The following is a 23,125-nucleotide window of genomic DNA, read 5'->3' on the forward strand; positions in this document are numbered from 1 at the left end:
ATTATTCCATCTTTCCAAGTTAAAGAGTGGTTCATGGCTCTTGACTTGCAGGACATGAACTTCCATACACCCATCCATCAAGCCCACAGGAAGCACCTAAGATTCACAGTGGGCCCCAAACATTATCAATACAGGGATCTTCCCTTTGGACTCTTCACAACATGAAGACTGTTGACCAAATACCAGGCAATGATAGCAGCACATCTAAGAAAACAGTGACTCCATGTCTACCCGTATCTGAAAGACTGGCTGATTGGGGCCATGTCTCAGGACAAGACCAAGGCAGCCCTAGATCGAGTCATCTCGCTGTTCTCTCAAGTAGAGCTCCTGGTAAGTTATGAGAAATCATTTTTAGCATCATCCATAATGATAGAATTCATAGGAGCTCTACTTCACACAGTCATTGTGCTCATACCTGCCAGAAGACAGCTTCAGGTCTCTTCAGTAGCTTGTTCTGACACAAGGAGAAGACTCTCCGTGATGGTTCACACAAGCCTAGGATTTCTAAGACGCATATCAGCGTGTACCTACATAATGGACCTATATAATGCCATTTGCCAGACTTCACCTGCAGCAATTACAATGCTGGTGAGAGGCAGTGTACACCCAAGCCCAACACTATATGAACAGATTGGTCCTGGGACTGCCCCAAATCCAGCAAGAACTTACCTGATTACTAGAACCCTTGAACGTGAAAAAGGGAGTGACCTTCTCAACACCCTCTCTGGCAATTATGCCGATTATGGATGCATCAGGGACAGACTGGAGTGTCCATCTGAATCACCTTCATATGCAAGGAATGTGGCCATCACAGAGCTGAAAGCCATCAGGTTGGCTGCATAGTATTCCTACCTGCTCTGCAGAACTCTGTAGTGCAGGTGGACAATAAATCAGTGATGTGCTATATCAACAAACAAGGAGATGCTCATTCATCTCCATTCTGCCTGGAAGCTACTGAGTTTGGCAATGGTGTCCCTGCCACTGGCCTTTCATCTCACAGGAGTCAACAATAGCCTTGCAGACTTTGAGCAGAGATGTGGTAACCAACCATGGGTGTTCACTGCAGAAATCCATCCTACACCTGGTATTCCAGAGATGTGGCACCCTGATAGTAGACCTGTTCGCTATGGTGGTGACACCAAGTGCGAGCTTTTTGTTCCAGGGCTAGCATAAGCCTAGGATTGCTACTAGATGCCTTTCTTTTTCAGTGCTCTAGAGGTCTCCTTTCTGCCTTCCTGGTGATTCCCAGGATAATATCCAAGAATAAACAGATCAAAGTTATTGTTAATCATGAAAACTCCATAATGGTGGAAAGAATTCTGGCCCCCAAACCTACTCGTCTAGTCAATGTCCCATTCACCTCCCCTCCTGTCTGGGCACAGTTTCAGAGCCTGGGTCAAGTACTACAACTGGATCTGCAGTTCCTGCACCTGGTGGCCTGGATGCTGGCTGGATGAGCATCACTGACAGAAGGTTCCTCAGACACGTTCAAAAAAAAAAAATTATGCAGAGCAGGAAGGCTTCCACTAGAAGGACCTATTTTGCAAAATGGAAAAGGTTATCCCTGACTCAAAACAATGTGAATCTGGTTAAAGCCCCAATTCCAAAGATCTTGAACTACAGGCTGCTTCTGAAACAGTCAGGACAAGCATTTAGCTCGCTCAGAGTCCATCTAGCAATGCAGCACATGCCAGTTAAGACACATTTTGTTTTCTCACACTCCACAGTGTTGAGATTCATCAAGGGCCTTCTCCATGCCTGCCCTCTGGTTAAAAACCCATCTCCCACCTGGTTCCTCAATGTGGTCATCTTGCAACTCATGGAACCTCTTTTCAAGCCTCTATCAGTGTGTTCATTGTACTACCTTACCATCAAGACAGTCTTTTTAGTGGCCATCCTGTTAGCACAGAGGGTCATTGAGATCCAGGCCCACATGTCATTTCACAGGACCAAGATTGTGATGACTCCGTACCCCAAGTTCATTCCCAAGGTGGTCTCAGAATGTCCCTTCAATCCGTCACGTTACTGTTCTTATTTCCAAAACCTCACTCCCAGAGAAAAGAAACTTCGCACTTTGAATGTTTCCAAAGCCCATTCTACTATCTAGGTAGAACTAAATCCTTCTGTCTGTCTCTTCATCTCTTCTTGCCATATCAAGTGTATCAAAGGGCTAAGCAGTCTCTTTCCAGAGAGTCTCAAAGTGGATCACACAGTGTAATCCCATCTGTTACCAGGTGGCTGGCAAGCCTCTCCCTCCAAATGTCAAGTCACACTTCACCTCAGCACAGTCAACCTCATTGGCCTGCTTCAGAACTTGCCAATTTCAGAGATTTGTAATGAAGCCATGTAGAGTGACCCACTGACCTTTGTTTTCATAGCTTCATAGATTCCAAGGCCAGAAGGGAGCATTGTGATCATCTAGTCTGACCTCCTGTGTGACACAGGCCATAAAACATCTGCAAAATAGTTGCTAAGAGCAGAGCTTTTAGAAAAACAGCCAATATTGATGTAAAAATTATCAGCGATGGAGAATCTACTATGACCCTTGGTAAATTATTCCAATGGCTAATTACTGTGTTTGTCTTGCTTCCACTTCCAATCATTGGATTGCATTATACTGCTAGACTGAAGAGCACATTATTAAGTATTTCTTCCTCATATAGGTACTTACAGACTGTGATCATGTCCCCCCTTAATCTTATCTTCGTTAATCTAAATAGATTGAGCTCCTTGAGCCCACAACTATAAAGGCAGATTTTCTAATCCTTTAATCAGTCTTGTGGCTCTTCTCTGAATCCTTTCCAGTTTATCACCATCTTTCTTGAATTGTGGACACCAGAACTGGACACAGTGTTCCAGCAGCAATTGCACCAGTGCCAAATACAGAGGTAAAATAAACTCTGCTCCTACTTGGAAATTCCCTGTTTATGCATCCTATGATCACATTAGCCCTTTTGGCCACAGCATCACTCCAGGAGCTCATGTTCAGTTGATTATTCACCACGACCCCCAAATCTTTTTCAGAGTCACTGCTTCCCAAAATAGAGTTCCTTATCATGTAAGTAAGCCCTACATACATGTGGTGGTTTTAGAGATGTAGAAGAGAAGAATTGACAAAATTTAGCAAGAGCACTGATGGAACTGAGGAAGGAGAAAGAGGCATGAAGGTTAGCAGCTCATGGAATGAGAAGGATGGTGGAGTTACCACAGTGGATAGACAAGGGATGAAACAATGACGATTTGGGAGGGAGGATGAAGAATTCAGTTTTCACCATGTTAAATCTAAATGAAAAGAGGGACAGCCAAGGGGAGATGTCAGAGAAGCAATCAGAGTTGCAAGTCCAAAGAAAGGGGGAGATGTCAGCCATGGAAATCTCTGATCATTGCACTTGTGCTGGTTGGGACTAGCTGTCCGTTCCAGAGTTTATTGCACAGTCTCTCAAATCAGAGCATTTGGCTCAATCTGTCACATCTCTAGGGCCTTTTTTACACTGCAATTAACAATAATTTTGAGAACCCAGTTACTACATCGTTGTGTCCTAACCTTGCTATACCATGGTTTGGTTTTGCCTTTGTAGATGGCACAAAATTGTGATATAACCAGCAACCCAGGTATTCTGCAGCCAAGGATTTCCTCCCTTGTTAAAGAATTGTGCTACAGAACCTAGCCAGTGCTGTTAACCCCAAAAGTTCAAAACTTGTCAGGCAAAATTCTGTTTTTTGGTGTCTTCTGTCTATCCCTGCCAGCTCTCACAAATTTATCACTATTCCTGCTCCAAGAGCTCTCTCTAAAGGATCAAAGTGATAAGACTGGAGCCCCATTGTGCTAGGCTTAGTACAAAGACATTGTAAACTCTTCAGGCCAGGAACTGTCCTTTACTACTGAGTGCAAAGCGTGATGGTGAGTTGTGATGAGATGATGAGATGGGAACTGAAATTGGGACCCACCGAATTCATCTCATACAGGAGCCCCCAAACATCCATTAGATAGGAACAACTTTTAATCTTTACTGTGCTAAGCTGGATTCGTATTGGCGACCTACAGGAACAAGGCTCTGTAGCTTGATATCTACACGTGGTGGTTTTCTTAACACATATATCAAGGGACCAGTTAAGATATTGCATCACTCCCCTTGTCTATATAATAAAATTGTCAAGATTTCGGGACACAGACCATGGATGAGAGTTCTCTCACTGGACCTTTTAGCAACTACACCTTGCAAACATTTCTGAATATGACCATTATGCCCATTCCACTATAACAAAATGTACAGGAGTAGGAGGAACATTGCAGAATCACATAGTAACTGTCTAGTGGAAAGACCATTGAACTGGGACGGTTCCTAGCTGTGCCACTGGCCTGCTGGGTGACTTTGGCAAGTCACATCATCTCTCTGTGGCTCAGTTTCAATATTGTAAAATTCTTTGAGCTCTACTGATGAAAAGCACAGTATAAAAATTAGGTCTTTTGATTAGAATCTAGCTACAGTAGCATATCAACTGCAAACCTAGGTGAGAACTATACCTGTCTAAATGACCACTAACTCCTATCAACTAATATTTCTCTTTCGGTTTAAAAAACTAAGAAATGAAATGGCAAAATATTTGTTAATGCAGAGAAGGTTGCCTGACGATAGCTCGTGCCCTTGCAGAATGTCAAGTTCAGCAAAGCTCAAAATTCTGAGAAACAGGAAACAGAGTTAAGGTAAATGCCCACGCAACTTTAAAACTGCCCTTTTTGAGCAGTGCCCCACGACAGCCATAACACACTCACACTCTGCCTTTTCACTGTAATGGACAGGCAGTGCCTGCATTTGCCCTCTGCTCAAACATCCCCTTCACACATGCACACAGGATAACACCTAAGCCTATACTTTCCCCTAATCATCGTTAAATCCACAGACTGCTTTCATATCTCACCTCACTACTGACAGTACCCATGGCAAGACCACCCAACGCCAGCTACTGAACAGAAGAACGGCCATATTGGGTCAGACCAATGGTCCATCTCGCCCCATATCCTGTCTTCTGACAATGGCCAGTACCAGATGCTTCAAGGTAGTGAACCGGACATGGCAGCTATCAATTGATCCATCCCCTGTTGTCCAGTCCCAGCTTCTAACAGTCAGAAGTTTTGGGACACCCAGAGCATGGGATTGTGTCCCTGGCTATCTTGGGTAATAGCCATTAATGGATATATCCTCCAGGAACTTCTTGATTCTTTTTTTTAACCCAGTTATACTTTTGCCCTTCACAACATCCCCTGGCAATGAGTTCCACAGGTTGACTGTGCATTGTATGAAGAAGTACTTCTTTGTCTTAGTTTTAAATCTGCTGCCTATTAATATCAATGGGTGTTAGTGTGTTATGTGAAAGAGTAAATAACACTTCCCTATTCACTTTCTCCACACTAGTCATGATTTTATAGATCTTTATCATATCCCCCTCTTAGTTGTCTCTTTTCCAAGCTGAACGGTCCCAGTCTTTTTAATCTCTCCTCATACGGAAGCTGTTCTATACCCCTAATCATTTTTGTTGCCCTTCGCTGTACTTTTTCCAATTCCGATATATCTTCTTTGAGATGAAGTTACCAGAACTGCATTCAGTATTCAAGATGTGGATGTGCCATGGATTTATATAGTGGCATCATAATATATTCTGTCTATCCCCTTCCTAATGGTTCCTAACATTCCGTTAGCTTTTTTGACTACCACTGTACATTGAGTAGATGTTTTCAGGGAACTATCCACAGTGACTCCAAGATCTCTTTCTTGAGTAGTAACAGCTAATTTAGTCCTCCTCATTTGAATGTATAGCTGGGATTATGTTTTCCAATGTGCATTAATTTGCATTTATCAACATGAATATCATCTGCCGTTTTGTTGCCCAGTTTGACACAATCTACACAATTGTGTATTGAAGTGATGCAAACTGGAACCTCAAGTTACACAAGTACCTCCTTCATTTGATAACACGAGGGACTTCAGACCCAGATCTCTTCATGTCACTGTCGCAACTCTGTGTTGCTCCTCTAATTAATTCCCAGATCTCATATCACAATCACTCCTCTTCCGAGTTGCCCCAACCATTCAATACAGCTACACCTAACACAGGGAATGCAGCTGAGTGCGTGCAGATAATTTTCAGTGGCTATTGCCCTCTTGTGGAGTATTTAGGGACATACAATCCAATATGGCCTGTACAAGCCATAGGGGATTGTTTCAAAGGACCTTTGCTGTCTAGGTGAACTGATGATGATGATTGATTGCCCTCTTGCTCCAGGGGCCAGAGTTAAGTTTCTATAGGCATTTACCTTAACTGTCTATTACCTGGTTTTCAGAAGTCTGAATTTTGCTGAACCTGATGTTCTGGAAAGTCACAAGCTATCACTGGGCAACCTTATCTCTGCATTAATGAGGTTTTTTCCATGTAATAATATAATAAGCACCTCATAGGGGGTCCTGTGTGAATTAATTAGCTAATGTTTGTAACACACTCTGTAAAAGCGAAGTATTGTTTTCAACCTATAGTATTTATGTTGCCATGAGGATTTTTAATAGTCGTTGGAAATTAAAATCTGTCAGACACAGCCAGTATGATTATGTGCAGCCTCCAAACCTCTTCAGTGGCTGCTGTCATCTTGAATAGAGGTGGTTCCTGAAGCAAGTACAGACACCAGCATGCATTGTAGCCAGGCTACTATGTTAAAGATAGCTCATTCATGCTGAGACCTCTTGTTCCCCCTCCCACGCTCCCAGCTAGTCAGAATTAATGAAAGTTTCTGAGTATAGTCCTAGACTTTTATATGCCTTATACCTATATTTGACACTTGTTCCTGGATTTGACTGATGCTGCTGAATTTTGTAGTCATAGATAATGGACAGTTTTATCCTACAGGCCTACAATTTTAGGGGAAACCCCTATACTTCCCCTGCACGGATTGCAACTGCACACATTCACAAACACATATTTCCAGTGGAGAATTCTCTTTTGTTTCCAGCATTTTCCAGCCCTCCAAGGGTAAGGAATAGATTATAAAGAGCTTATTTAGGTTGTTTTCCTTTTCTTTGTGTATAAAGAGACATCTGTTTCTACACTGCATATGTTCCCCTGCTTCAACTTCGCTCAGCTTCTGATGAACATAACAAAAAAAATTAGAATTAGCAGAAAACCAGGCCTAAAACAGCCTGCAGAGAAAGGCCTCATACAGACTAATGGGCCAAATCATAGATAACTGAACTACAGGTAGCTGTGTACTGTGGTTTGATCATGACAGACATCTGAAACCAAACACTTTCTCTGATCTTTGTGCCTTCTCCTGCCCTGCCTGAGCCTGTTGGAAGAACTGATGTCTGCTGAGCAAGCACCACCAAATCAGCATGGAAGCACAACTAATCTGTGAATCGTTTCAGTGTAATTTCCTTGGGGCTAGTTTTAATGGCTGATATTCTCATGTGCCATAAGTTTAAGGATGTGAGTAGAATAATGAGGCTCAGACAGGGGGTGCTTTGAGCAGCTAATGTGTTCTTTCCAATTCTTCTTTGTGCTTTTTGCAGCATTAAGTAGAGATAGCTAAGTGTTGACCCATGGGCAAGTTTGGGTGACTTGCAAGGGTTCAAGGATTAAGGATCCACCATCCCCACTCCTCTTTGTATTTGTGTACTCGTGGATTTGGACTGCACTTTTTCAAAGATGAGGAGCCTTGATGGGACAGGTCAGACCAGTGCAGCTGGGATCCAAATTCAGCTTTTAGAGTAGGAAAGGGAGAGATCATATGGAAGTCCAAATAGAGGTGGAGGATGCTGTATGGTTCAGCAAACAGCCCTCAGTAATGCGTACAATCCCTTGTGCTCCCTCTTAATAACCTTCTGCTGGAGTCCATGACAAACTACCTCAAAGTTTCTAAAACTGTTCCAGTTCTCCTAGCTACAAAACCCAGTGACATGGCTGTCCTTCCTCCTCTCCACATTATTTCAGTTGTACTTCTCAACACCATTACAAGAGTATGTTGCTGTGTACTCTGGTCAGTATTGGTCAAGCCTTGCTTTGTGGTATCTTTTCAAATATTGTACTGGTGAAATATGCCTCTTCTGTGCTTACTTCCTCTCTACAGGCTATTGACAAGTACTGCCGAGTCAGTGGTGGATTTTCAGGGGTCAAGGATGTCTATTCCTCATCTCCTGCATATGACGATGTACAACAGAGCTTTTTCCTTGCTGAAACTCTGAAGTAAGCACACTTCTCTTTTTGCATATGTCCATAAAATAGCCTGGGGCAGTATCAGGTACTATATGATTACCAGATGCCTAGAAGAATAGATTGGATTAACACTTCTATTTCCAGATTGTCACAGGGTGTTTTCCTCCCTTTTGTTTTTATTTTGGACTCCCTTGGTTCCTCATGCAAGTCCACAGAAACTATTACAAGAATCCTCCAGTCACAGAAGTGTGGGCTTATTGTTCTTCAGACCTCAGTTTGATTTCTTGTATCTCGAGTCAGAACACAAACTTCCAGTGAAAAGGAGAAGATATCGCCTCTGAACAAATTCCTTTCTTACGATGATCATTTACTATTAGCTGCACCTAATCAACATGGTTTACCAAGTGCCAGGTCTTTGATCTTGTAGAACCTATTCTGCCTGCATGTTGCAATAACCAAGCTGGGAGATTGTGATTGGGAAAATATGGCATGGTACAAAAATTCTCTACATAGTTATTGGATATTTTTTCTGTATTTCCTCCACATAACGTTCAGTGGAAATGACTTTTAATTGGAAGCCAGATTCAGCTTGCTTTCAAATTTTAGAGCCCTTTTAATGTTTTTGTTTAGTCATATTTGTTAACTAGAAATGGTTCTATTAGGGCACATCTAGTCCATCTTTCAGAGGATAATGCAGTCTGTTCTCCAGTATTTCGTCCAGTCTGGTTTTAGGTCTCCCACATAATGGACCGTCCACCTCTTTTCTTCCAAGTAACAACATAGAAACTGCTGTACTAGAACACACCAATGACACTGAAATACTGCAGTGATGGATAGATACCATGACAGGAATCTAGAGAGAGATAATACCATAGTATGGAGGCTTTGGTAACAGCTCTATTGTTAAAACTGAGTTGAGTTTTGCACTTAAGTGCATCATCTTAAGTATAGAATGAATATTCAGAGAATTAAAAATTAAATCTATTAATTGGCTTGGTCTTAGAATAACATAGAGTGTAGTTAAAACTCACTGAAATCTTGTGCATAGGCTCCATTGCAAAATGTTTAGGATTAAGGGACATTGTTTGCCATTATTTTTCACCACTAAAACTTCTCCTTCAGTGGAGGTATCCACAGAGACTGCCATCCCCTGTTGTCTCAGTGGAATTGAGGCCACACGCTGGCCTTAGAAAGACTGTCCACTGTCTCAGTGTATCTGCTTCTCACAATGCTCCACTCTACTTCCTAACAAGGGACCATAATCTTCCTTTCAGACAGGTTAGCTTCACTCCTGTTGGGAACAATTGGAGGCAGTAGGCATTCTGGAAGAGGACATCTTAGCTGTGGGCAGCCGTGGTCCCACTTCCATTAAGAACTAGAGCTGGTACAATGTTCTTAAATATTGAATTTTTGACAAATGTTTTTGTCAATTTCAATTTTCAATGAAGAAAATTAACAAAAATATTTGGTAAAACGTTTTCGGTTTTTCAAACACCTATAGAGCTGGTTGAAATTTTTTGACTATCAAAAAATGTTATTGAAATTTGGACGTTTTTCAAACTTTTGAGGTATAAAAAACTTTAAAACTTCCTTAAAATTTTATTAGTGTTTTTTCAACCATTGTCAAGAAAAATGCGAGATGTAGACATCGCCTTTGCCAAGAAAGGCTGAAGAAAAAACACACAAACTTTCAGTTATGAAAAATAACTGGAAAATGACCACTAATATTTGTTTTCAAATACTAACTGTTCTTCTTTGAGTCATTGCACATGTCCATTCCACTCTCGGTGTTTGTGCATTCAGTGCACAGCTGTCAGAAACGTTTTCCCTCTGCAGTACCGATTGGGCAGCTCGAGCGCCCTCTGCTGTCCTATGGTACTTCATGCAAGTATAAAGGACAGAGTCACCCCTTCCCAGCTTAGTTCCTTCTTACTGTCTTTGATGGACATTGGAGCCCCTGTTCATTGCCAGAACACTTTCTCTTTGCTCTGTATATAATGTAGTTAATTAGTTAGTATAGTTATTATAGGTAGTAAAGTTTTAGTTGTGTAAAAAAAATAGTTGTTCAATTTTGGGTTTTTTTCCCATTTGGGGATTCTACTGCTGACACCAAGATATGCCCTGGTCACAAGGCTTCAAGCCGTATGCTTCTTGCTCAAGGCCTGCTCTGGTGAGTGACCTGCACAATTGTTGTCTGAAGTGTCTGGGTGAAGCATGTGTGAGAGACCAGTGCCAGATTTGCCAGGAATTCAAGCATAGAAGGAAGAAGGATAGGGAGGCTAGGCTGAAATTCCCACTAATGGAGGTGGCATCCAGGCCATCATCAGAGCTGCCCCTGTCTGACTCAGTACCAAGCGCTGCAGCCTAAGTGGGAAGAGTGACTCCAGTGTTATTGGAATCCCAGCACCAATCTCCCTCATCCTTGCCAAGGAAGAAGTATAACACTTCTAAAAAGGCTCCGACCAGGAGAAGATCTCCATCCCCCAAGTCTGGTAAAAGGTGAGAAGGAGCTGAGTAGAGTACATCTGAAATCTAAGTACTCCTCCATCTCAATGCCTGTATCAGCAGAGTTGGCTTCAGCACCAGAAAGGGCACTGTCGAGCCGGAAGCAGCAGCAGCTTCATCTGCACCACAACAAGATATGATCATGCCAGCTAACCTGGAGCTGTTTGCGGCAGCAAGACATTTGCTCTGCCTCTCGCTGCCAGTGTCTCTGTCAGTGCAGGAGTTGCATCTGTCGGCACCATTCTTCTGTCTGGCACCAGCTCCAGCAGTACATCCGCAGTACCACAGCTGCCTACTTCCAAGAAAGTCAGGTTGTTAGTACCATCCAAGGGAAGCCAGCAATTATGGCTACACACCGCCAATCATCATGTTCTCGGTGCCAGAAAACAGCCCTTCCATGGTTGGAGGAAAGGGAATCTTTGCTGTCAGACTTGGAGGTAGGATCTTATCTCTCTCAAGCCCAAAGCAGGACTTGCCAGTCCCTTCGAAGATCCTCCCTCTCCGCCCACCATCGTGACCCCACAATGGGATCTGCCATGGGAACGTGGCCAGGAGGTTGCTGGGGTCCCGTCCCCTAGCACTGTTCTTTTTGGAACCACTGGGGGTTTCCCCCGGCTTTCAGATCTTCCCCTCACCATGCCTACTTAGTGCCCTCATCAAAATGGGGGGAGTCTGTGCACCAAGCTGTCTCCCTCTCCGGTGTCCAGAATCAGTCCAATACCGAGCATCAGGAAGAGATTCTAGGAGCAGAGGAACAGCCTGTGGAAGATATTCAACCAATTCCAGTCTTGGCTTCCTCCTCATCCCCTCCAGATGAGGTGGCTTCTTCAAAGACAGCTTGATCCCCCCTCCTGATGACTTTCAGGCTTATCAGGAATTGTTAAAGACGGTGGCTGCAGACTTGGGCATTGAGGTTGAGAAGGTCAGAGAGCCCTCACATCGCTTGATTGACCTTTTATTGACTGCAGGTCCCTCTAGGGTGGCTTTGCCAATTAATGAGGCAATACTGGAGTTTTTGCAGCCTCTATGGCAGATCCCATCTTCATTGTCTCCCACCTCAAAGCGGGCAGCATGAAAGTACTATGTGCCCTCCTGGGGCTATCTTTACTCCCATCTGCCTTCAGTGTCATTAGTCGTTACAGTGGCTAATCAGAGAGAGTGACAGGGGCATCAGGCTGCCACCCCCAAATCAAAGTATGCAAATAAATTGGACCTGTTTGGCAGGAAGACTTATTCCTGAAGGGTCTGCAGCTTCAAATTGCCAACCAGCAGGCTCTACTGAGGTGGTATGATTTTAATTTATGGGGGTAAATGGAGAAGTTCAAAGAACTACTTCCTGAGAACGCTAGGCAGGAATTCTCCTCTTTGCTGAATGAAGGCAGACTCGTAGCAAAAACATCACTGCAGGCTGGGCTGAACACAGCAGTCTCAGCAGCTAGAACCATGGCTTCTGCAGTTGCCATGCATTGATCCCACTTGGTTATAGTCTGCTGGTTTTCCCTACATAGTCCAGAATACTGGATAAGACTCTTGGTAGGATTTGAGGTTTTGCCTTACACCAAGCCCCAAACATAATAAAATCCAATCTGATTCATAGATTCCAAGGCCAGAAGGAACCATCATGATCATCTAACTTAACTTCCTGTATAACACAGACCACAGGACTTCTCTGAATTAATTCCTGGTTGAACTAGAGCATAGTTTTTAGAAAAATATCCAGTCTTGATTTAAAGATTTCCCTTAATGGCAAATCCACCAAAAACTTTTTGGTAAGTTGATCCAGTGGTTAATTACTCTCCCTGATAAAAATTTGCACCTTATTTCTAGCCTGAGTTTGTCTAGCTTTAACTTCCAGCCATTGGATCTTGTTATACGTTTGTCAGCTAGATTGAAAAGCCATCTATTGTCAAATTTCTGCTCATCATGTAGGTACTTATAGTCTGTAATCAAGTCATCCCCTTAACCTTCTCTTTGATGGGCTAAATAGATTGAGATCTTTGAGTCTAAACCTTTAATCATTCTCGTGGCTCTTCTCTGAACCCTCTTCAATTTATCAACATCCTTCTTGAATTGTGGACTCCAGAAATGGACACTGTATTCCAGCAGCAGTTGGAATATAGATGTAATATAACCTTACTACTCGTACTCGATATTTCCATGATTATACATCCAAAGATTGCATTAGCTCTTTGGCCACAGCATCTCACTGGGAGCTCATTTTTAAGTGATTATCTACTATAACTCCCCAGGTTTTTTTCAGAGTCACTGCTTCCCTGGATAGAATTCCCCATGATAATGGGCTGGTGGCAAGTTGTGATCACTGCTCCTGATTGCCTAAGAATTGCGCACATTCTGTTATTTGTTACCCTATCGCCCCCCTCCCATCCTGACCTACTTGTCTTATCCACCAGGTATGTGTTGTCTGTTAGACTGTAAACTTTTCGGGCAGGTCTGTAATTTTCTATATGTTTGTACAGCACCTAGCAAAACGGGCCTCATTACCTCACCTCACTCCCAACATATAAATGGTAAATAATAACAGCTCCACATTTAGCTAAGTTTTTTTGTAAGTGAATTAAGATAAAAGGACCAACCATTTTTTAATAAAGAAAAACAGAATTTTACTGTCTTCAAGTTTTTCTAGTTCCCCAAAGACTTGAGGTTGTTTCCATTTGGAGCTGACCTCTAAGGTTGTGCCAGAACTCTGCCCAGGCCTGTCTCCACAGAACTGTCTCCAAAGGCTCGGCTCTAGTCGTCTTCTCTGGCTTCATAGGCAAATGATTCATATGTAATCAGCTTCCTAAGAGCCACTGTTTCTCCAGTTGATTTAATTGAAGCTGTTGCCTCTTCTCAGGGGACTTGAGCTCTTAGGGTATGTTTATACAGCACATGAAGGTGTGATTGTAGTACAGGAGACAAGCTGAGTACCTACTGAGGTCTCCAGCAGGCTTGTGCCGGGGTGGCTAGCCCATGCAGAAGCCTGTGCAGCCATGTCTTCACTATTATTGTTACCCATGGGGCTAGGTTAAAGGTAGTGCAGGTATACCTACCAATGCTAAAGTCACTCTTTCATTTGCTGTATAGACATGCCCCTAAGATCAACAAAATGAGTGTTTATGAATCAGTGAAACAAAGAAAGAGGAAGAAAACACACACAACCGGCTGATTCTCTCTCTGCTCTGGAGATGACGTGGGGAAACAGGACAATATGGCAATTTAGAGAGAGGGGGCAGCAAAAACTAGTCAGCAAAAAGAGAGAATGGCCAGAATCTTTCCTTGCTGTGCAGCACACTTAGATCTATCCTTCCCCAAAGAAATATATGCATCTTCCTGGGCTGAGCACTTTGCCTTACCTGCTCCTAAGTTATCTCTGGTAAGGCATGCATATTTTCCTCTCAATAGCTCCAACTTTCTATATATTAAAAATTAATTTTAATTAATAATTAATTTTCGTTACTTTCGATATTTCACTTGCAGCTAACCCCTGAAAATATAATTTTACAAGCAAAAACTCTCCTGGTTTGTGGGAGCTCTGTTTCATTCTACAAAACCTAAACCTGAGGCTTAAATTGTCAACCTGTGTGTCTCACCAATGGCTGTAATTAGTAATTACTAATTGTAATTAGTCTGTGAATAAAGAAATGGGACAGTGTAACATTCCCCTCTGTAGTCTGGACTGGTGAATCACTGTGTCACCCCAATCCTCCACTCCTGGAGCCCATCTTACTCTGCTTTGCTGTGTGAACTCCCACTCCTGGGCAGCTCACGCACAGCCACCAGCAAGCAAGTTGCTCCCAACTCAATGAGTGAGTGCCTCTAACTCATGGGATTATGCAACAGTGTGACCCCGCCAACATCCCCAGTCCCAGATGCAACCCTAGGAACTGCCATTTTACAATGTTCAATGTTGCCCACTGAACACTGCAAGATCATATGTTCATCAATTTATCAAAGAAATTGATATGCACTAGCCTTGTCATTTCAAATGGAGTCTCTAACAACCAAATGCACTGCTTTAGATAAAACAAACACATTTATTAAGTACAGAATGATTTTAAGTGATTATAAGTCAGATGAAAACAAGCCAGATTTGATCAAGAGAAAACAAAAAGGTAAATTGCATTCTAAACTAAGCGTAACACTTTCAGCAACCTTACGAACTCAGGTGATTCTCACCACAGACTGGCTGGTCTGCCTCCAGCCAGGCCCTCCCCCTGTGATCAGCACTTCAGTTGCTTGGTGGTGTTTGTAGATGGAGGTGGAAGAGAGAGAGAATGGCCAACCATGTATTCTTTTTAAAATGTTCCCTCTCTCCTCTGGGGCTTCATCCTCCCCCTGTTGAGGGTCAGGTGATAAGCAATGTCCATGTGTGGCTTCATCCATGTCCTGAGTCAGTGAGCATCCCCTTATCGCACTTCCTTTGTTGATGCTCAGGCTAGTCCTTTGTTCCTGGAAGTGCTGGGTTTGTTTTATGCATGCCTTAGTGAGGTGCGAATTGCCCTCAGCTCTGTGGCGTTTTGCCTAGATCTGTCTCAAGGCATGAAACACAGATTTGGGAATATTACATAGCAAAGCCTCTTAACCATACACATGACATTGCAATTATAACAACATTCAGTATGCCACGAGCATTCCAAAAACATCTGACATGACAATAAATGATAATTAGCATATATAATAATAAATAAAAAAATGTACCCCCACACGTTCAAAATAACTTGTTCCCATCACCGGTATTTATGTGCAGCTGCAAGCATGCATGTTGTGTATTTTGTCTTGTGTGCCACAGTATGCAAAAACAAAACCTCTGCAAAGTTACTTAGTAGTCCTATTTATTTTTGCCCACCAAAAAATATCATGCTACGAAAATGAAAATAGCCAAGCAAGCAACTAAAGCTATGCTGGGCCTATAAAACAATAGTCAGGCAACGCAAATTGCAGTGGGCCTCCAACACTTTGCATTAAACAATACACAATTACACTATAAGGACGAACGTAGATGATACACAGTTACACTGTAAGGGTGAACAAGGGAGGGTGCAGTGTGTCACAGACAGTGATGAGTTTTCATAGGTGCCAAGTTTTGTGTTACTATATATGACAGTTTATACAAATTCTGTAATGACGTACATTGCATATTTGCATATAATTTGCATATATTGATTAAAGCTAGCTTATAGTCAACACAGCCTGCCCTAAGCAGTGATAATGGTAAGACATGAAGCTGCACAAATCATTGTATCTCTGGCTGGGTAGGTGAGTGTTCCAGGGTTTCTGGGGACATAGCTGGGTGGAAGACTGACTGAATAGATGGGTAGAGGACTGCTGGAGCTCCAGGGGGATAGGGAGTTCATGGGCTGCTGATGCATGGAGCTCTTGGGCATGGTGGTCCCTGGGGCAGGTGGGTGCTGAGGGATAGGGAGGTGTTTGAGTAAGTGGTGCTCGGAGAAATCAGGGGCAGCTGGCTGTTGAGGGTGTTGGGGCGGGTCAGCCAGGGTCCAGGATCAGGTTCCACACCTTGTGCTGTTGCCAACTGTAAACCCCTGTTTTTCTCTTTTGATGTCCAGGTATTTGTACCTGCTTTTCTCCAATGATGACCTCCTGCCTTTAGACAACTGGGTTTTTAACACAGAAGCGCATCCCTTGCCTGTTTTACATTTAGCCAACACCACACTTTCAGGAAATCCTGCTTATCGATAAAAACAGCTCCAGGGAGAGGAGGAGAGACTGCACTCAGCTGTGTTTTGTTTACATGGACCACTTGAGACTTTAGGCTGGAGAGGAGACAGACATTCGGTTAATATGAGTCAAGACGCAGGGTGAGAAACAACCTCTGCCCTGAAAGCTCTTCGACCTGTAGATACGTAAACTCTGAAATAATTCCTTTTTATACATGACCAAAACACACTACTGGGATATTTTCAGGACAGAGACCTTGTGTGCTTTGAATCCTAACAAGAAAGTGGAGCCTGTTTTTAGATATAGAATCCAGCAGCCAAAGGAACAATAAGGTTCCTGGCCAGGGGCTGGAGTTTGCGGCTGCCGGCCTTTGCAAGAAACTGCACACTTGTCTCCTACTCAGATGGGGTGTATTCCAGAGACTCAGACATTTATTTTTTCTTTCTTTTTTGACGGTGGCATGAGCAAAGCAACAAAAAAGCAACATAACTGCACCAGCAGCACAAGGATTTGAAATGTTTTCGGTACCTATCTGAATTTTCTAATCTACATCAATTTGTCCAGACTGGCAGCCATTCCCAGTGCCTCTCAGCCCTTTGCATCGTTTTCATTTACCCCTTCATAATAAAGTCCAAAGACCTATGAAGCACAATCACACCCAGAGAACACTTACCAAGCATTTGGTTTTGTAGCATGTTGGCAGCATTGTTTAGTTCACCACACAAGATGTGGGCACTGAGCACGGAAGACACAGATAAATGGAGTGTCTGTACCTGTTTTCCCTTGATCACCAATCCTGCTGCATGGAAAGGCCACACTCCCTCATGTCATTAGCACAAAGGTAACAACAACAACAAAATTGCCCATCCTGGTTTATGTGGCAGACTGCATCACATTCACTGGGACACAGGTCCCTTTAGGTGAGTTACAGTAGTTTGTATCATTGCATTACATTTGTCCATGCAACCTGTGGTTTTCCTTGACTCTCGTTTTTATTATTTGGATAGTATTCACAAATCCTGCTTTGTAAATCTGAAATCTTGCCATGTGTTTTTGGGGTGTATGGCAAAAGACCTAAACTGCCTCAGATTTGGTTTACAAAAACAAGTTTATCTGGGCCATAAATTGCCCAAATGCAAAGCCAACGTGAGATTCTCTCTGGAAACATGGTCACATAAAATCAATTACACACCAACGAAAGAAGAGACTATATAGTCTCTTCTTCTGTTAGTGTATAAGAGATTTTGTGTACTACATAACTCTAGTTAGTAAGGCTGTGTTGTCTGCATACATTTGGTCTAATTATTACGTAGTCCTGCCTTGAGTGCAGGGGACTGGACTAGAAGACCTCTCAAGGTCCTTTCCAGTCCTACACTTCTATGATTTCATCTGGACATTGCTGGCTGAAGCAACCACACTGATCTGAGTTTAGGCCCAACAGCATGAGTTAAGGGGTGGAGTGCATTTCAGTCTTCACTTACAGCATAGGTGTCCTGACTCTTGTCTCCCCTTCCTGAGAATCTCTGCTCATCTGTAGAATAGAATAGAATCCTGTGCACTCAAAAATAACTCTTCTTAACATCAGTTAAAGTGAGTTTCACTTGCTGTTTTAATTTCTAAAAATTTCCTTTTTGTATGTTTCTGCTTAAGTGGGTAGCTCTGTACCATGCATCACGTCTCACTGACAGCTTACTAGATAAGTGTCTTAAATCAATATTGTACGCATAGACTGGAATCAGATTTTCGGTTATGTATTTTAAGTATTTCCTTTAGAATCAGTTGGCATATAAGACAACCTTATAGAAGAAGATGGCTTGTTCTGGCATATATAAGATTTGCACTGTTGGCCCTTAGGTCTGCCCCCATGCCTCAGTGTAAGTCATTTATTTCCACACACCTAGGAGCCAAATTTCCAACATGTTTGATTGAGATCTTGGAGGCTTCTCCATATTGTTTTCTCAGACTACAACAAAGAGCAAAGTACACCACCATGGGCTATATTTATTTAAAGAAACTCACTCTTCAAAAGAAAATCATCATCTCTCACCTCTGCCCCAGGACTTTTAGAGCTAAAAAAGGATTCTGCTCTCCTTCCTTTTTTCTCTTCTTCACGGCTCCCAAGATCCTTTCCCCATGGAGAGTGTCCCTCCAGCTGAGAAATGGCTGGATGTAAATCAGCTTGAGGTGTTTCTTCCCTCTTCACACCAGCGGCATGAATATGCTGCCTTCACAACAGTCCTGTTGTAGCGATATCAGTTCACTGGGGGAGGAAGTGCTATTTACTAGGCAGCCGGAACTCCTTTGTCTTTTGATTCTGTGACATTTTTTAATTATTTGATGTTTTTTAATCCCTTTCTGGATTCTCAGTACTTCATTCAGCTCATGTCGGCTTAAAGAGAGGATGTTTGTTAGTTTGTTTGTGGGGTTTTTTTTTTTTTTTTGGGGTGGGGGGGGGGGGGGGTTGGGTTGAATTGAGTTTTAAGCCGTTGGAAATGAGTTTTCTATAATGAGAACATTGCCACTACAGGAAGTCCAGGATGGGATGTAGACAGGAAAGTGCAGCCCACTGAGAGCTACAAAGAACTCCAAGGCCACCCTCATCTTTGGTACACAGCAGTGTCCTGCAGTACACGATGTCCCCTGATATGCAATGCCCCGTCTTGGTCTGAGTGGCTGCAATCTGTTCCATTTTGTGTATCTAAAGTAGCTTTTAGTTTTTCCATTTTTAGTCCCCAATTCAGCAGAGCACATAAGCTTGTGGCCTTACTGCAAGACCATGGAGAGAGATAATAGTCACTGACTCCCATGATGAAAGTCCTACCTTAATGCTAAGTTTCCTTTACTCTTCTTTTATATTTATTTAAAGATTTAAAAAATGATCCCCTTGTCATGGCAATTTTGATGGTATAAATCTAGGAACAAATGTTATTCAAATGATTGTCGCCAGATTGCAACTTCAGTTCAGGAGAAGGAAGAGAGAGAGCTTGGAAAACATTCAGATGCCAAGAGTTTTTACCTTATACTAATTACTCAATTACTTGAATTTGCAGCACTAGTAAAAAAAATTAAATTTGAAAAAATGTCAAAGCAATGGATGTAGTAAATAATTCTGATTCAGGTAATTGTTTTCAAATTAAAAATAGCTGAATAAACTGATTCTTTTTACTGGTGCCACAAAAAGTAATTTTCTAATTAGAAATGAATGACTAATTGAAGAGCTAGTTCTTTTCCATTTTACCATTAAAATATTTTGTGGTTTAAACTGAGGTTTTCCAGTCCCATGGGAATTGTCATGAATGTGAACCTGCCCTTCATTGCCTTCTTTTTGTAAGTCTCTGTGTCGAAGGGGACTGAGTCTTTTGTGATAGGCTCTACCTCAGCCCACCCACACTCGTACTGGCAAGTGGAAGCATGGAATAGCTGCCAGTCTCTTCAGGGAAAGGTCAAGGACAGAATGCTAGAGTCCCAGAAATAGAAACACCAAACCTCTCACTGATGTTTACTGCTTTGAATTACAGAACCACCACTCAAATTAATTGCCTTTGTCAGTCTCACTTGGGTTAATTTACTGCCACAAGGAGTGTTTGAATTTAGGTCCTGAGCCACTTCATGGCAAGGGGATTGTAATTTTCTCCAGTCACATGTAGAGTACTGCCATTTCTCCTTTGTGAACAGGTTCCACTTAAAGGACATTTGCTTCCTGTTATCTAGTTATCCCAGCGTCTGCTGGTTTCTACCCTATCCCAGTTTAGAATGGAATCGCCCATCTCCCCCAAAGATACTAATGTGCTGCCTGCTTCTAGAGTAATGCCTTTTGTGAACTAACTGCTGTATCCTTCATGCATTTCAGCACTCCGGGCTGTCCCCAGAGCAGAACGAGTTTGACTAGAGTGAGTTCCGAGCAGGATGTCCATAACAGCCAGTCACAGATGCTGAAGCATCCATCTTGTTTTTCTGACTTCAGGTGGTAGGCTTTTTCTCAGCCCTTTTCAGAGCTGAGATACTGACCTGCAGCACGGAGTTAGCTGCAACTGAAAGCTCACTCTGTTTTCTCTTGGGTACACATGGCACACTAGGACCCTGTTTCATTCTGCTGCTGCTGTTTTACATTCTTTTCTGAAGGTAGAGATTTTTTTTAACACAGCGACGTTTTAGAGTTAGCTGTTTCCAAGTCTTGTGCTGTATCTTCTAGCCAAACAAACACATATTTCTGGCTTTCATTCAAGTGGATGCTATCTTGTTTGGCCATTTCTACAGCATCCCATGTTCTTACAGGAAGAAACAAGAGCAGAAAACAAAGTACTGTATGCGCTTGTGGCAAACTGGCTTTGTGAAAGAGCCTGGAGATCCCAAAACTGTCTGTTTTCTGTTTGTGTGCAGTCAAGGTACGAATATGCAATCCTCATCCCAGTCAGGCCTCTGCTTGGGTATACTGTAGGCCAGGATCCACCAGAATCAAAGGCATTATTTTTAACATTTTGGGATGTTCAGGTTCATGACCGACCACCTGCAATTCCCATTGACTTAGCTGGAGTTGAGGCTGCCCGTCACACCTGACAATTCCCTTTTTAGCTTTGCCCCATTTACTGAAAAAAGCTAAAATGACATTCCAGCTGCTCACTCACTGCACAAAATGCTCCTTAAAATGCTGAATATTGAAGATTTTTATATTTAAAATGATAGCTTCTCTGGAGATACAGAGACTAAACCTGAAGTCAAAAGAAAGTCAGAGAGAGGTCTGTGGTTCCCACGTCAGCTCAGGGTGTTTAGGTTCCCCTGCCCTAAAACTTAAAGATAAGCTGCCATGTACTGCCCCTGCTACCTCCCATTACTTGGTGCACACTCTGAACCAGTATTTTCCAAACTTCTGAATGCTGAGCCCCCCATTTCAGGAAAATGAAACCAATCACACTCTTCTAGGAGCACCGCCATGTGTTCATAAAGGCCTATACACCTGGACACCGGGTATTGTAGGCGCCTTCCCCAACAGCCAGGCATGGCTCCGCCCCCTCCTGCTGCGTCTGCTCCAGGCCCTGCAGTAGCAGCTTCCCACCTGCTCAGCCTCCCCTGAACAAGGTAGGGGCTGGAGGGGGGTGAGCCAGCCGTTGGTTTGGGCCAACCAACTGGTGCTCCAAGGCTCCTGGTAGGCGCTGGGGCCACCTGGCAGTGATTCAGGGTGGCTGGGGCTGCCACTGATGGATAGATGCTCTGGGACTCAGGGTGGCCCAGCTCTGGGATGGGGCGGGGCTCCTCCAACTGCAGTAGGGAGGAACTCCAGGTGGTGGTGAGGGAGGGGCATGGCTTCAGGCAGAAGGGGAGGGGCCATGGGCTAGCCTCCCCTACAGGGAGGTTCACCTGGCGCCCATGCTTACACATTTTAATTTATACACCAGCTGGGCTCCCTGCTTGTTCTTCATACTCCTTCCCCTTGCCTCTTTGGGAAACGCTGGTGTAGAGCTTTATCATATGACACGTCCTCTCCTTTCCTTACTTGCTGTGATGAGCAGTGATGTGATTAACAATCTGGACATTGGTATCTGAAGTAGCAGTCATTGAAATGAATGGGGCAGTTCACACTTCAGAGTTATCATTTCATGCTTTCTCCAAACTCGTGCAGGAACTCATCTCTGCATTAGTTACACTTAGGGTATGTCTACACATAAGCCTCTACAGCAGCACTGCTGCAGCTGCACCACTTTAGTGAAGATACTATCTATCTCCCATCAGCGTAGGGACTCCACCTCCCCGAGAGGCGGCAGCTAGGTCAACAGGAGTGTTCTCCTGTCAAGCTAGCGCTGTCCACACGGGGGGGCTAGGTCCGTTTAACTGCATTGCTCAGCAGGTAGATTTTTCACATCCCGAGCAACATGGTTATGCTGACCTAATTTCCTCATGTAGGTCGAGCCTTACTCCGTGTGTTTAAGGTTTTACCACAGGCACAACACCAAGAGATTGACTTTTAAGAAATGAAAGCAGATGCTCTGGAGGAAAGTTGAGTGGTCTGGCTGCACTCCCACCATAACCCTTCAGCTAGTCTTTCCCGTGCCATGTTTTGGGAAACATTACTCTGACTCAAAGTGCAGATAGGGCTGTGATACCGAGCGCAACCTGAGCTCCATTACAGGTTAATGTGTGCCCCATTGTATAAGGGCGGGCAAGCACTGGCTTCTCCAATTGCTCTACAGTTGCCCAAAAGGATGGGAACCACTACAGGCTAGAGGGACTTCTGCATGGCTTGTCTCAGTCAAACACTGTTGTCTTTAATCCCTGTCACTCTTGGTGGAAGTTGCACTGTCATGCTGCCTCTACTCACTTTGCCTGAAGTTCAGATTATTTTTCTTCTGAAATAACAAAGGGGCAAGAGAGAACCTTCTGCATTGGGAACCTTCTGGCTGCCTCCAACCTGGTATCCTGAATAGGTACTTTTTACAGATGAAAAGTAATATTGTATATAAAAAATATCAAATAAAGAATGTCTTTAAGTGAAAAAAAGGCATGTGCTGTGTTCTTATCCTTCTTTCATAGCCACTGGCCGAGGCACTGGGCTGTGGAGTGGTTTTCATTTTGCAGTCCTGCTGGTGGTGTGATATCCCACTCAGCCAGTTTTGCCAGGAACTTCCTCTCCAATGTTAAACACGCTTCAAGGTCTGCTATTTCAAAACGAAGATGCCCATGGCTCTTGGCTACCATTAACAGACGACTTCCACGTTTGGAGTCTGCTCAGGATGCAATCAAGCATACA

General features: G+C 43.3%; 1 protein-coding gene across 2 annotated transcripts in view; it reads left to right on the forward strand.

The window, feature by feature from the left end:
• The window catches only part of MAN1A2 (mannosidase alpha class 1A member 2), a 206,864-nt gene extending 183,994 nt beyond the window's left edge, over positions 1-22,870 (forward strand). Inside the window, exons 12-14 of one of the 2 annotated variants that reach the window (XR_010919333.1) lie at positions 8,114-8,229; positions 16,272-17,303; positions 20,234-22,870. Coding sequence is in view for 1 of the 2 variants with exons in the window: in XM_067545975.1 (XP_067402076.1) it covers positions 8,114-8,229; positions 16,272-16,404 (249 nt within the window). In the remaining variant the exon portion in view is untranslated. Of the gene's footprint in view, positions 1-8,113; positions 8,230-16,271; positions 18,801-20,233 lie in introns of those variants that run through there. The other variant, XM_067545975.1, reaches the window with a different exon arrangement.
• Positions 22,871-23,125: the final 255 nt, after the last annotated feature.

Source organism: Emydura macquarii, unplaced genomic scaffold, assembly GCF_026122565.2.
Source record: "Emydura macquarii macquarii isolate MOO-44397 ecotype Brisbane River unplaced genomic scaffold, CSIRO-AGI_Emac_v2 contig_1119, whole genome shotgun sequence".
NCBI lineage: Eukaryota > Metazoa > Chordata > Testudines > Chelidae > Emydura > Emydura macquarii.